Below are 15,515 nucleotides of genomic sequence, written 5' to 3' on the forward strand. Positions count from 1 at the left end.
CCTATGCCTCAGTCAGAAGACCATCCTTCTTTGTATATGCTCATCCTGACATAAATTCACATACAAAAATATATGTTCTTTGACATATGTGATTACTGTGATTGCTTATACAATTGCAGCAAATGCACGCACAGATAACCAGTAAGTGATTTAACTGCCTAGTTAATTATACACTCTGTATAATTTCAAGTGCATGCACACAGTAACTGTATGTAGTTGCACACATGCAGTTTTGAAAATCTGCCATGCAATTTTTCACACTTTGAATACATGCCCAACAAAGCACTGACATTCATATCTGCCTCATGCATACAAATTACACTTCTAATGAACACGTAGACACCGTACATGTGCGTAAACTCTGAACACCTCTCTCTGCAGGCTTATTTGCACAGAGATGCATAAACAAACATACTCTGTTAATGAGTATCCTAGCCACATTTTATACATAGACGCCATAAAAGCCACTATTTTCTTCCTTTACACTCTTTTCAAGGTGTATGCAAGAGGAGAAGTAAGATACACCCCTTTCCAGTGGTGTAGCTCTCCCCTCCCAAGGAAGAAGGAAGCAAGGAAGAAAGAGTTACAATTCCTTCGGAATGCTTCTGAGGTAGCACAGATACATGCAGCCTCACATTCAGCTGAGCCTAAAGGCTTGGCTCTTCCCCCTGTTGATTATTTTTATATCAGTGTGAATGATGACAATTATTTGTATGAAATAAACTTTTGATGATTGAAATTTGTGTAGATTTTTTTCCTTCCTAAGATGTTTTTGAGTACTTATCTTTTTTAATTAAATGTAATAAACATGATTGATTTTTGTTGTCTTTTTTCTTTAATATTTGTCCTTAATGTGAAATGTTAAAAATACTATTGTATATTATTTATGACAACTGGAGCATGTAGTGAAAGCTATAGGTAAGGTGGACTAAGCATTTCCATTATAACCCCCCATTTTTAGTTGCTTGTCACTTTCTGAAGTTTTCACATTTGCATTGAGAATTTGATTTTAAATGGTTCATTTGTTTTTCAGTAGGAGGAAAGAGGGAAACAATCTTAACCCATTGTTGTACCTCAGCAGCAGGGTTTAGAAATCTGAAGTTTGGCAAGCAAGTCCTTAAGGAAGTACAATATTTTAATTTGATTTGGCCAGGTTATTTATTTATTTCTATTTAAATAATAAAAAGATGCCTTTACAAAGCTCTGGCACATAATTAATACTATCAAAAAGGGTTATAAGGAGTTAAAAATCTTACTTTGGACATGTGCCATTTTTTCTGATAAAGGGTGCCGTGCATGTGCAATTTGGATTGTAGTAAAAGCCATCAAACTGAGGACATGAAATAAGACAGCACTGCCTCATTATATAATTTCTTTAAATTTGCACTCACAACTTTAACTCTATTGCCTGGCATTACAGTGCATCTTTAATTGCATGAGCATAAGCTGGTATCTTGTCTTATTCATTGTGTGGATTGTACAATGTATTGTGAATGACGCAGGGCAGGAACACCCCGTTTTAAATAACTTATCAGAACAAAAACTAACAGGAGGGGCATACATAAAATTATTATTTGTCAACAACAAAAAATCCTTTGTGTTAAAATATATTTAAACATAATTGAATTTGAACTATATATCTTAAATACATAAAGCCAGTTCTGGCTCATTGTTATTTTGATTCTCTCCATTAGATCATTGGACCCTTCTTTGCTATTCAGTGCTTGCTATCTGATCTGTGAATAGAGGGCCAAATTCTGCTCAGTTACACTGATGTAAATCGGGAGTAAATCCATTGATTCCAGTAGATGTACTCCAGACTTACACTGTTGTAAACAAACTGAATTTGGTCTAGTGTGAGGACTGGCCTAACTTGCTGCATATCTCCGCTTTATTTACTGTAAACTATCCAACCATATAGGGCTACTATCACATTTGATTCTAGGTTAAACGTCACACAAGCCCATCATTTTTAGGAACCAGTGGCCAGCCAGCAGGGGAGCTTGGGTAAGGAAAAAATAATCTGTTATATAAGCAACTAAAGAGACCCATGTCAAAACTGAATCAATCACATACCTGGAAGGGAATCACAATGTTGATTGTCTCTCCTACTTTCTTCACCAGAGTCTGCCGTAGATAGCGAGGCAGCCAGAATTTGGGACGTTCTGTTGATAAAGACAGATGTCATATTTTGGTTATTTGAAATGTTAGGAAAATGAAGGAAAAACACCAATGGAGACAGCGTTTATACCTAACACTGGGAATCAATACAAAGTGCTTGTGAGCATGAGAAAATCAGAATGAATGCTACTCATACAGTTGGGAAAATTGATAATTTCCTGTGCATATTCATCTGTAACAGCAACTCTTGCCCTTGTTTCTGTACTTCTGCAGGCTCAATTGCTAGCAGGACTAGTGCATTTCCTCTGAATGAAGGAAGATTCTGGAGGTTTCTGCATAGTATATGCACCTCTTTGTGGAGCTCAGCTCACTGGGTACCCATCTGCAGAGCAACAAGGGGATAGGGCATGGGCAGGCTTGGCTGAGAGGCAGGGAAACTGCTGCTGCACAGATCCCCCAATCCTCCTCCCAACACTACATCAGCCACTGGGTTTGCATCACTGTTGTGGAGTGGCTCAATAACACCTCAGTGACCAGTGGTGGAAGGAGTTGCACTTCATTACTCAGCATCAAGGGAGTAATTTGTGGCAGCTTACTTTTCCTTTACAAGTAGGAATCTTATTGCAAAGTGTATTCTGTCTTTTCAAATCCCGGCTCATTTGAATTTTTCTTGCTGTCATAAATATAAAGGGAAGGGTAACCACCTTTCTGTATACAGTGCTATGAAATCCCTCCTGGCCAGAGGCAAAACCCTTTCACCTGTAAAGGGTTAAGAAGCTAAGGTAACCTCGCTGGCACCTGACCCAAAATGACCAATGGGGGGACAAGATACTTTCAAATCTGGAGGGGCGGGACAAAGGGTCTGTCTGTCTGTGTGATGCTTTTGCCGGGAACAGATCAGGAATGCAGTCTTACAACTCCTGTAAAGTTAGTAAGTAATTTAGCTAGAACATGCGTTAGATTTTCTATTGTTTAATGGCTGGTAAAATAAGCTGTGTCCTTTTGTAACTTAAGGTTTTGCCTTGAGGGATTCTCTATATTTTGAATCTGATTACCCTGTAAGGTATTGACCATCCTGATTTTACAGAGGTGATTCTTTTACCTTTTCTTTAATTAAAATTCTTCTTTTAAGAACCTGATTGATTTTTCATTGTTCTTAAGATCCAAGGGTTTGGGTCTGTGTTCACCTGTACCAATTGGTGAGGATTCTTATCAAGCCTTCCCCAGGAAACGGGGTGTAGGGCTTGGGAGGATATTTTGGGGAAAGATGTCTCCAAGTGAGCTCTTTCCCTGTTCTTTGTTTAAAATGCTTGGTGGGTAGCATATGGTTCAAGGACAAGGCAAAGTTTGTACCTTGGGGAAATTTTTAACCTAAGCTGGTAAGAATAAGCGTAGGGGGTCTTTCATGCAGGTCCCCACATCTGTACCCTAGAGTTCAGAGTGGGGAAGGAACCTTGACACTTGCATACTCTGTCTTACCTTTTCTCCTTCCCTTATCCATATCAATTATCTATAGAATGAATTTGTAAGCCTGGATTTGGAGTACTCGTTCTTATATCTGTCTGGTTTTCAGATGCTCTGTAACTCTAGTTCATTACACTAGTGGGACTCTGGTAGGCATCTTGTGTGAGTCAAGAGTGAGGAATGGGCAGTTAACAGCTCTTAATATCTTTTGGACTGCAGTCAAATGAATTAAAACTTATTGCTATTGAGTGGTGGATAGGATGGTAATCAACAAAGTAGGACATGCAAGTGCAGATAACAGCTTTTATCCAGAGAGTCCTTGGCCTCAGTTTGCAGGAGTGTGAATGTTTGTCATTAACATACCAATCTATTTCAAGAATACTCTTATAAAATAAATAATTAAATAAATAAAGCATCTCTTAGTCAGACTTTGAGACAACCATTTCAGGAAGCAAAATGTAAACATTTTAAAAACTGAAATATGAATAAAAATATACTGACTATGGTCCAAATCCTGTTATCTCTCTTGTATGTTTCCAGAATTAGGAAATGAATAGTTCAGAACCAACTTGAGAGAACTGTCAAGTATTGGAATATGGGCAGAGTTATACTCAAGTGAGGGAATGCCTGCTCGCTGTCCTCACCCTAAAGAAAGTGTGTACCCTACCAATCCCAGAATTTCCTCTCAGTTAGGAGAGACAAGCTTTCAAGCTACACAGAGCTCTTCCTCAGGTCTAGGGAAAGTACTCAGTGTGTCACAGCTAAATACAAGGCCAACAAATAGTTTAGCATAAGTAGTTAGCACATATTCTAAGAGATGTTTCAAGGTAAAGTAGCCTATTAAACCCCCTGTTTCATAGGACAAAAAGGAGGTTTAGTGGGTTACAGATTGTTGTAATAAGCCATAAATTCAGTGTCTTGATTAAGACCATGATTTTTAGGGAAGGTCTACACTACAAACTTGCATTGGTGTGGCTGCACTGTCTGGTGACGAAGCTCTAAGCTGATCGGAGAGAGCTCTCCTGTTTGCTTAATAACTCCACGAGAGATGGTAGCTATGTCGGTGAGAAAAGTTCTTCTGTTGACTAGGACTGTCTACATGGGGGGTTAAGGTTGGTATAACTACATCGCTCAGGAGTGTGGATTTTTTACACCCCTGAACGACATAGTTATATTGAAGTAAGTGTGTAGCGTAGACCTGGCCATAGCGTCTAGCAATGTTAGGAATTTAAGCTCCCAGGCTCATCTTTTGAAAATGTTGTGCAGGTTTCCTTTGAGGATGGGGCTGATAGGTCAGATATGGAGTGATCGCTTTTTGAAAACTGTTCACCCACAGGTGATACAGTGTTTTTGTCTTCTGTCCTCTTCTTCTGTAAGTTCATTTGAGAGCATAGTGATTGTCTCGTTTCACCCAGAGAGGTTGGAGGGCTGTTTGAAGACCAAGCTCATCATCAGAAGCAGGCTCCCCATAGACCAGGACACACCAACTCAAAGTAGCACCAGATCCCACCAGAACAACAAAAGCAAAACCTGCGGACATATGTCCACTACTACAATGATCAGCACCCCTCACAACACACCTCTTAAGATCCATTGGTCCTATACATGCCTATCACAACATATGGTTTATCTCATCCAGTGCACTAAATGCCCCAATAACAACTATGTGGGTGAAACCAGAAAATCACTATGATCTCGAATGAACTCACACAGGAAAAGTATAAAAGACAAAAACACTGTATTAACTGTGGGTGAACACTTTTCACAAAGAGATCACTCTATATCTGACCTATCTCCCCATCCTCAAAGGAAATATGCACGCTTTCAATAAAACGAGGAGTATTTGTACAGACTAACATGGCTACCACTCTGAAACCTGTCACTTTCAAAAGACAAACCTAGGAGCTTAAATTCCTAACTTTGCTAAAGACTAAAAAATCATGGTCTTAATAAAGACACTGGATTTATGGCTTATTACAACAATCTGTTAACCCACTAACCCCCCTTTTTGTCCTATTACTACCGGGGTGTTAACGGGCCATTTCACCCTGATGGTCCCTTAGTTTAGCATAAGTAGTTAGCACACATTCTATCTCTTCAATCTTGTATTTAGCTGTGATGCTCTGAGAACCTTTCCCAGACCTAAGGAAGAGTTCTGTGTAGCTGGAAAGCTTGTCTGTCTCACCAACAGAGGTTGGTCCAATAAAAGATATTACCTCACCCACCTAACATCCTGGGACTGACATGGCTACAACAACACTGCATACTTTCCATTAAAGGACATTATTAGAATTGTCCTGAAGGAAATAGATAAGTGATACTTGTTCACTCCAGATACTCACGCAGGATCTCTTGGATGGTAACAGGCTCTTTGGTTAGAGCTGGTTCGCTCTCACCAGCCAGGTTTATAGCCCTGACACGGAAGTAGAGTTTGTCCCCGGTGACCAGATCTTTAATGAGTGCAGATGTTCGCTCAGTTAGGCCCTGAAGAGCTGGAACCCACTCTGTAGCTGCAAGAAAAGGGTTTCTGTTTTAAAATAATACAAACTTTCTAAACTAAAGTTCCCTCTAGTTTCTTTAGGACTGTGTCTTCAGGAAGTTTAGTGATGACTGTTGAGGGCTTTCTTTGCAACTGATTTCATAAAAGTGGAAGGGAGTGGCTCTAACAGGGAGGCAGTGAGTTAGGTTAATTCTTTCCTGAAATTGATATATCCCTTAACTATGTATATGGTACTTGGATACTATGGTGACAGAAACATGCTTCTAACAACAATAGTGCAAATAATGGAATTTATCACCTCATTTTTTTTTGCATTTGTACAAGTTGATGACAGTAGGAGGACAGAATTTCTATTGCTTCTTCAGTAATATTAACAGCATAGAAGTCATGATACTAATAGCACTGTTGTCATGCTGTGATGATGTAACAGTGATTCTGGTAACTCTGCAGTGAAGTGAGCTGTTGCTCACAAAAGCTTATGCTCAAATAAATTTGTTAGTCTCTAAGGTGCCACAAATACTCCTTTTCTTTTTGCTGATACAGACTGACATGGCTGCTACTCTGTAACCTGTCATTAGTGAATAGATACTAGTGAATAGACACTTTAGAAGAACCTAATACAGATTACATAGTAACGTGGTACTGCAGTGACCTTAAGAGATACAGCTGCTTTGTCAGTGGTGATTGGTAACAGAGAAGATTCTATATTCCATTATTCTATGTTGATGCTACAATGATTGTGGTGATTATGATTATGATGCTGCTGCAGTAGTTGATTTGATAACATGATAATGGTGATGTTGTGAAGATATATGAGGATTCTAGACTTGCTGCAGTAATACTTTGGTAACCATAGACATATGGTATCAAGTAAGATTAGGGTAACTGTGGTATTTAATTAAGGGTATGTCTACTCTAGAACCACTACAGTGACATAGCTGTGGCGCTGCAGTTACACCATTGTAGCGCTGTAGAGCAAATTAGGGCTATCAAGCTGTCATAAACATACAGCTAAGGATAGCATAAAATCCCTCCTTTACCTGCAAGGGGTTAAGAAGCTCAAATAACCTGGTTGGCACCTGACCAAAAGGACCAATAAGAGAAGAAGATCCTTTCAAATCTGTGGGGGGGAGGTTTTTTGTTTGTGTTGTTTTTGTTGCTCTCTCCAGGACAGAGAGGGACCAGGGCAGGAAAAACCATCTCCTAAAACCCTATCTGAAATAAGCATCTAGATTACAAAAATTGTAAGTAAAGCAAGGAAATCTGTTAGATTATCTTTTGTTTTAGCTTGTGAATTTTCCCTATACTAAGAGGGAGGTTTATTCCTGTTTTTTTGTAACTTTGAAGTTTTGCCTAGAGGAGACTTCTCTGTGTTTTAAATCTTATTACCCTGTAAAACTACCTTCCATCCTGATTTTACAGAGGTGCTTCTTTTACTTTTTTCTTCATAATAAAGTTCTGTTTTTAAGAATCTGATTCTGGTGTCCTAAAAACCCAAGGGTCTGGTCTGTGCTCATCTTGTTTACCTATTTGGTTGGTATATTATTCTCAAGCCTCCCCAGGAAAGGGAGTGAAGGGGCTTGGGGGGCGTATTTTGGGGAAACAGGAACTCCAAGTGGTCCTTTTCCTGAATCTTTGTCTAACTCACTTGGTGGTGGCAGTGATACCGTCCAAGGACAAGGAGGAATTTGTACCTTGGGGAAATTTTTAAGCTAAGCTGGTAGAATTAAGCTTAGGGGGTTTTCATGCGGGTCCCCCATCTGTACCCCAGAGTTCAGAGTGGGGAGGGAACCCTGACACAAGCAATTAAAAAAAATTGCAATTAATCACGCAGTTAAATAATAATAGAATATCATTTATTTAAATATTTTGATGGTTTCTACATTTTCAAATATACTGATTTCAGTTACAACACAGAATACAAAGTGTACCGCGCTCACTTTATATTTATTTTTTATTACAAATATTTGCACTATAAAATACAAAAGAAATAGTATTTTTCAGTTAATCTAACACAAGTACTGTAGTACAATCTCTTTACCATGAAAGTTGAACTTACAAATGTAGAATTATGTACCAAAAAAACTGCATTCAAAAATAAAACATTGTAAAACTTTAGAGTCTACCAATCCACTTAATCCTACGTCTTGTTCAACCAATCGCTCAGACAAATAAGTTTGTTTACATTTGCAGAAGATAATGCTGCCTGCTTCTTGTTTACAATGTCACCTGAAAGTGAGAACAGGTGTTTGCATGGCACTGTTGTAGCTGGCTCGCAAGATATTTACGTGCCAGATGTGCTAAAGATTCATATGTCCCTTTCATGTTTCGATCACCATTCCATAGGACATGCGTCCATGCTGATGACAGGTTCTGTTCGATACCCAAAGCAGTGCGGACCATTCAGAGCATGTTCGTTTTCATCATCTGAGTCAGATACCACTAGCGGAAGGTTGATTTTCTTTTTTGGTAGTTCGTGTTCTGTAATTTCCGCATCAGAATGTTGGTCTTTTAAGACTTCTGAAAGCATGCTCTACACCTTGTCCCTCTCAGATTTTGGAAGGCATTTCAGATTCTTAAACCTTGGGTCCAGTGCTATAGCTATCTTTAGAAATCTCACATTGGTACTTTCTTCGTGTTTTGTCAAATCTGCAAGTGAAAGTGTTCTTAAAACAAACAATGTGTGCTGGGTCATCATCTGAGACTGCAAAAACATGAAATATATGGCAGAATGTGGGTAAAATAGAGCAGGGGACATACTATTCTCCCCCAAGGAGTTCAGTCACAAATGTAATTAACTCATTCTTTTATTAATGCATGTCATCAGCATGGAAGCATGAAAGGGCATACAAATGTTTAGCATATCTGACACGTAAATACCTTGCAATGCCAGCTACAAAAGTGCCATGCAAACACCTGTTGTCACTTTTAGGTGACACTGTAAACACGGAGCAGGCAGCATTATCTCCCATAAATGTAAACAAACTTGTTTGTTTTAGCGATTGGCTGAACAAGAGGTAAGACTGAGTGGACTTGTCGGCTCTAAAGTTTTACATTGGGTTTTTTTTTTTTGAGTGCAGTTATACAAAAAAAACCCCCTACATTTATAAGTTTCACGTTCACAATAAAGAGATTGCACTACAGTACTTGTATGAGGTGAGTTGAAAAGTACTATTTCCTTTGTTTATCATGTTTACAGTGATTTGTAATAAAAATAATATGAAGTGAGCACTGTACACTTTGTATTCTGTGTTGTAACTGAAATCAATATATTTGAAAATGTAGAAAAACATTAAAAAATATTTAATGAATTTCAATTGGTGTTCTATTGTTTAACAATGCAATTAAAACTGCAGTTAATTGTGATTAATTTTTTGAGTTAATCACGTGAGTTAACTGCGATTAATTGACAGCCCTAGTACAAATGCTTCCTACATTGACAGCAGCAGTTTTTCTGTGGACGAAGATAATCCATCTCTCCAAGAGGCAGTAGCTAGGTCAATAGAAGAATCCATGGCCTAGGCATGTCTACATGGGGAGGATGGGGGCAGAGAAGCAGGTCCACTTAACTATGGTGCTGCGGGTGCAACATTTTTTACAGCCCTGAGAAATGGAGCTAGGTAAACCTAAGTTTTAGTGTCGACCAGGCCTTGTGTTTACTTACTTATTTAGTTTAGTTTAGTTGTATTACTGTAGCACCTAGTCAAGGACCCCAAAATGCTGGTTGTTGTACATACGTAAAACAAAAAGACATTGCTAATGTGTTGTCTGTAGAGATGATATGGGTTGTTTGACTTGGGTTGGATGCTGCAGAAATGCTAAGATGATGATTGCAGTGATGCACTGAGTCTTTTGGCAATACTGTGGTTAAATGCAAGTACTGTTTGTGATGATAATTGTGAAGATGATGGTGTCACAACAATGTTATGGTTGACATGATTATATCATGGTACTATGAGAATGCTGAAGTAAATGTGGCAATGCTTGATAATTATATTGGGATCACATCCACCATTGTTAGTGGTAAGCTTTATTGTAATGATGCTGGATGTACTTATTTGTAGTGCTGCTGTTGTGAAGCTGTAGTAGTTATGGTGATATTTTAGTTATTCTGTTCTAACTGATAATGCTCAATCAATACTGTGGTACTAGGGCTTACTCACATCCTTCTTTGCAGTACTCCACATTGTAGCCATCTAGTCCTCCTGCTCCAATCCGTTCAGGGGGTCTCCACTTCAGGGTAACAGTGCTGTCAGAGATGTCTTCCACTGTAAAGTGAGTTGGTTCACTCGGGGGAGCTAAAAGAAAATAAGTAGAAAGTAAAATCCTGAGATATAGGATTATAAGTGAGAGAACATGGTAGATATACAGGGAGTGATCAGTGTATGAATTATATTACTAAGCGGGGGGGGGGGGGGGCGGGGTGGAGGTCAAAATGATATAGAATCATATCAAACCCCAGCTCTAAAATGTAACCTTTGTCGCTCCACTCGATGGAAGAGTCAGTGACTAAAACCCAGACAAGGAGGAATACAAGATACTTGTACAGTAACATAGGAAGTCTAGCTAGATAGCAGTTGCTGTGCATAAGTTCCTTTATAGATAAAGCTGATGAAGAGACTAGAGCTCTGGAGAAATGAATCAGCTTTTCAGCTGAGGAGAGCAGGGGAACGGGAAAAAACAATATCTGTACAATTTGTATACTGCATTTATGACTTGACTATTACCAGGTAAAATTCACATAGACAGGGCCAAATTCATCAATGGCACAAATTGGTGTAACACATTTTACTTCAGTAGTGGTATGTTGGCTTACCCCAGTGGTAAAAATGCCCCATAGTATCCATATTTATTTACAAGTGCAACTAGATCTGGTCTGTGCAATAGAAATAGAAACATGAGAAAAAACATTTTGGTGTCAGGGGTTTCACTGCTGCTAAATTTATCAGTATGCCCCCTCAGAACAGGGGCTTCTTGCCCTGTGAGTCTTCTGCACTTCATAGCTCAGCAAGAACAGCAGTTAAATACAGTCCTAGTGTTTCATCTTATCTTTGGGTGTGCTTCTTTTCTACTAGTTTGAAAAAACAAAGAAAAGTCTTGCTAAAGAGTTCTGAAACCTGAATAGGCCTCAGGAAAACAAAACTTAGATTTAGGTACCAGTACCAAAACCATAATTCAAAAATGTGAGCTGAAAGTGAACTTGCTTAAAGTCACATATTGCATGGCTGAAACACTGTATTGAGAAGTTTTCCAGCTGTTGTTATCTGATCCCTTCTTCATCCAGATAGATATTTAAGTAGGATATCCCCAGGGCACATGCTCTGAGGAGTTACTTGAAGGTTGGAATTGCAGATTGTGCATTTCTATCATTTGATATCCCTTGTGGAAAAAATACTCTATTTGGGACACATTTCATAAAAGGACTGCAGAGAACCTAATACATGTGAGAGGATGTAAACTGTGTACCAAAGTATTAATACAGTGGCTCATTCACTTAAGTTATATGGTATGGCAGAACACATTTTAAATAAATTATTTTTGCCATACCAAATATGTATATATCATAAACTGAACAGCTTTGAAATATTTTAAACATTTTAAATATTGCTTTAAATATATCAATTATGCTGTAAGCTCAGTACAGTTTAGTACACTGTTAATAGATTTAGATTATATTATTAGCATTGTAGTTTATTACTGCTATTAAAAAAATCAGATTTTAACCAGTTCCTTGCTGTTGCTGCATTTCATCAACAGCCTTCATTTTCAAAATGAGATAAAGATTGGGCACCATACACAAGAGGAAAAGGTAATTAGCAGCACACATGACCATACAAAACATACTGCAAACCCAAATACTATTCTCTGAAGCAATGGGCTCAGGCTTTATCCCTAATCTAGTAAATCTCTGCCTGTTCCATGAAAACTTTGGACCTTTTTGTTCAGTAGCTCCTCTTGATGGCTCTTGTTGCTTCCCTTCTGTCTCCGTAGCCCAACTGTTGGGTGACTGAAGTCCAGAGTTAACAGACCCTTCTTGCAGTTCATCCTGCCCTCCTGGCCCCTTGCAATGGCCTTTTGCTTTCACACTGTCTCCTTCAGAAGACTGTTCCCCCTGGCTACAGTCTGCAGATTGGGCCACTTTAGTCATTTCAGACTCCAGCTATTGGTATTCTTGTTACTGCTGTTTCTAAAGCCCTCAATGGCTGGCTTCCTGGAGGCTCACACAGTTTGCTCCCAGCTCAGGGACTGCTGAAGACACTGTACTGCTGGGTTGAGAGGAATTATTTATAGAAAATAATTCCTCGGATATTTTCTTAATCAACTAGCCTTGTAGCTCTGGAAGGGGCTAGGATTAAAGGAGGAGGGATACTATGATATTTGCACCCATAAGGGAATAGGGGAAGCTGAGAGGGGCTGGGAAAATGCTATTAATTAGTTCCCTCTCCTCTCCAGACCCGGCCTTGGCTCTCACACTTCTAATTATAACAGCTAGAAATTCATCAGCAATTTCATGAAACTAGAATCTCTGTGCTCCCCAAGGAAGGGAATGGGGGAAAGAGAAGAGAAAAATGACAAAGAAAAAAGGTTTGACCTGAAGAAGAGCTCTATGTAAGCTTGAAAATTTGTCTCTCTCTCTCTCACCAATAGAAGTTGGCCCGAGAAAGATATTACCTCACCCACATTGTCTCTCTAAAGAAAAAAGGGTAAGAAGTATGGAAGGGAGAGAAAATATCAAATGACTAGTTAGCTGTCTCAAAAAAGTAAACATTTTTTCTTTTTAGAGATGGTGGAATGAGAAAGTGAGAGTTCATTTATCTGTTTCTTTGAGGTCAGAGAGATACAGTACCATGTGATGAAACTCACCAATTGGCATGAAGGGCTGTGAGGCGGGGCTAGGCCGGGACATGCCAATGGAATTCACAGCATAAAGCCGCATCTCATAAACAACACCTTCAATCATTCGCTTGGCTTCATATGACAGCTCCTTCAAAAGGTCAAAGTTCAGCCGCATCCACCGGTAGCTCTTCTTCTTTTTCCTCTCTAAGATGTATCCTATGAATGAAAAAAATTTCTGTGATGTACAAGAATTAGAAGTGGCTGAGACAGCATAATTTTCTGAAGGAAAAGGAAAACCATCCTTCTGACTATATGGAGGGGCCCAATCCAGGCCCAACGCTCCTGAGTTTGCACTTCAGAGCCTCCTCTCTGGGGATCTAGGTGGGATCCAGTACTATCTGTCTCCTGTGCTCCAGAGTCTTGCTGGGCCCAGTAGTAGCCACTCTACACTGCCGTTAGTTCTTGTCATCAGATTTGATTTCTCTGTTCTAAGACCTGAAATTTGCCTAAGCTTTTGAGAAGGAATATGATGACACCATCCTTCTCAACAGAAACAACAGTGGAAGGAAGGAAACCCACATTGCTGGAATTTACCATTTCTATTACTATATTTCCCTTTTCAGTCAAATTGTCCTAAGCCAGAGAGAGTGGCAAGTAAGCAAATAAAAGGCAATAAGAAACCTCTTTAAAACAAAAGAGAGAGAGAAATATAATTGTAAATGAATCGCCAGGATGTACACATAACTAAATTGCTGTTGCTCTCCACCTTCCATGCTCTGTTCCCCCTCTACTATTTGACATCTTGATTTGTTTGATCACATTGGAAATTTAAATTGTAGCTCTTCTGGAGCTGCGGACGCCTTTCTATGTCTGTTGTTAAGCACCTAGCACACTCTCGATGCTATACAATAATAGTATTCTATTATGTATAGTATGTAAAAATAGTAAACAAAGTTGAGAAAGTGTAGAGTTCCTATCTGCCCTCTCTAGACCCATTACATGGCTTGGGAACAAGTATTCTTCATTAATCACTGAACCAATTAAGGCATGAGCGCCTCATGTGAAGGTAAAGATTTGAAATAGTGTAGGCCCATTACCAGATAGAGATAGTAAATTTGTTAATAATGATGCTGGAAAGACAGAAATGTTCAGTAAACATTTCTTTTCTATATTTGGATGATGTACTCATATCATATGAGAATGATGAAGTACTTTCCAGCCCATTAGTACAGAGTAGGATGTTAGGCAACATTTAGTAGGGAATAAACATTTTTAATTCATTAGACCTGGATAACTTTCATCAAGAGTCCTAAAAGAGTTGGCTGAGGAGATCTGTGGCCTGGTGGTGTTAATTTTTAATAAATCTTGGAATACTAGGGAAATTTTAGAAGAATGGAAGTGTGTTAATGTTATTCCACTATTCAAAAGGGCAAGCAGGATGACCTGGCTAGCTTTAGGCAGGTTAGCCTGAAATCAGTCCTGGGCAAAATACTGGATAAGCTGATACAGGATTCAACTGGTAAAGAGTTAAAGGATAGGAATATAATTAATGCCAATCAAAATGGTTTTGTGGAAAATAGGTTTTGTCAAACAATCTGATTTAATTTTTTAAATTAAAATTAAAAGAGATTAATTAAAAAATTAAATTAAAAGTTCAGCTGAAAAAGGTAACTGCATAGATCTAATATATTTAGACTTCTGTAAGGTGTTTGGCTGAGTACCATACTACATCCTGATTAAAAAATTAGTATTATGCAATATCAATAGATGTTAAATGGATTAAGAACTGGCTAGCTGACAGATCTGAAAAAGTAGTTATCAATGAGGGGGAGTCATTGAATAGGGATGTTTCTGTTCCACTGAATGCATCCGATGAAGTGAGCTGTAGCTCATGAAAGCTTATGCTCAGATAAATTTGTTAGTCTCTAAGGTGCCACATGTACTCCTTTTCTTTTTGCAAATACAGACTAACACGTCTGCTACTCTGAAGCATATAAGTACTTTCATAGTGACAAAATATCAAGCACTAAATGGTTATTTAATGTAGTGGAAAAAGGCATAACAAGAACTAGTGGCTGAAAGCTGAAGCCAGATAAATTCAAATTAGAAGTTAGGCAAAAAATTTTAACAGTGAGAATAATTAACTATTGGAACAAATTACCAAGGAAAGTGGTAAAGTCTCCATCTCTTGTGTTCAAATTAAGACTGGATAACTTTCTGGAAGTTGTGCTTTCACCAAACACAAGTTATGCTTTATTAAATGCATGTTACTGGTCTCAATGTAGGGGTAACAGGGTGAAAATTAATGACCTCTGACTAAGGTCCCTTCTGGCCTTAAACTATATGAATCTTCCCACATACTTTGTATATGAAATGCATTGAGATTCTTGCATGGAAGATAATTTAAAAGAACAAATATTATCATTCTAGTTTGGTTTGAGTGACATCCTATTATTATGACTTCCCCTGACATTTTTCACTTCTGACGCTGGGAGACAGATGCCAGCTTATGCCAAGGCCCCTAGGCCTCATGGAACAATGACAGATGAGAAATGGGAAATTTCACCAAATGGGAAAGAATCTTAAATTAATG

The 15,515-nt window shown here is 38.6% G+C and overlaps 1 protein-coding gene across 1 annotated transcript in view; it reads right to left on the bottom strand.

The window, feature by feature from the left end:
* The window catches only part of MYBPC3 (myosin binding protein C3), a 128,591-nt gene that overhangs the window by 33,612 nt on the left and 79,464 nt on the right, over positions 1-15,515 (bottom strand). The window contains exons 25-28 of the mRNA XM_073350333.2: positions 12,950-13,138; positions 10,249-10,383; positions 5,928-6,095; positions 2,077-2,165 (exon numbers count right to left, since the gene is read on the bottom strand). Coding sequence (XP_073206434.1) covers positions 2,077-2,165; positions 5,928-6,095; positions 10,249-10,383; positions 12,950-13,138 — 581 coding nt within the window. The remainder of the gene's footprint in view (positions 1-2,076; positions 2,166-5,927; positions 6,096-10,248; positions 10,384-12,949; positions 13,139-15,515) is intronic.

Source organism: Lepidochelys kempii, chromosome 6 (assembly GCF_965140285.1).
Source record: "Lepidochelys kempii isolate rLepKem1 chromosome 6, rLepKem1.hap1, whole genome shotgun sequence".
Classification (NCBI taxonomy): domain Eukaryota; kingdom Metazoa; phylum Chordata; order Testudines; family Cheloniidae; genus Lepidochelys; species Lepidochelys kempii.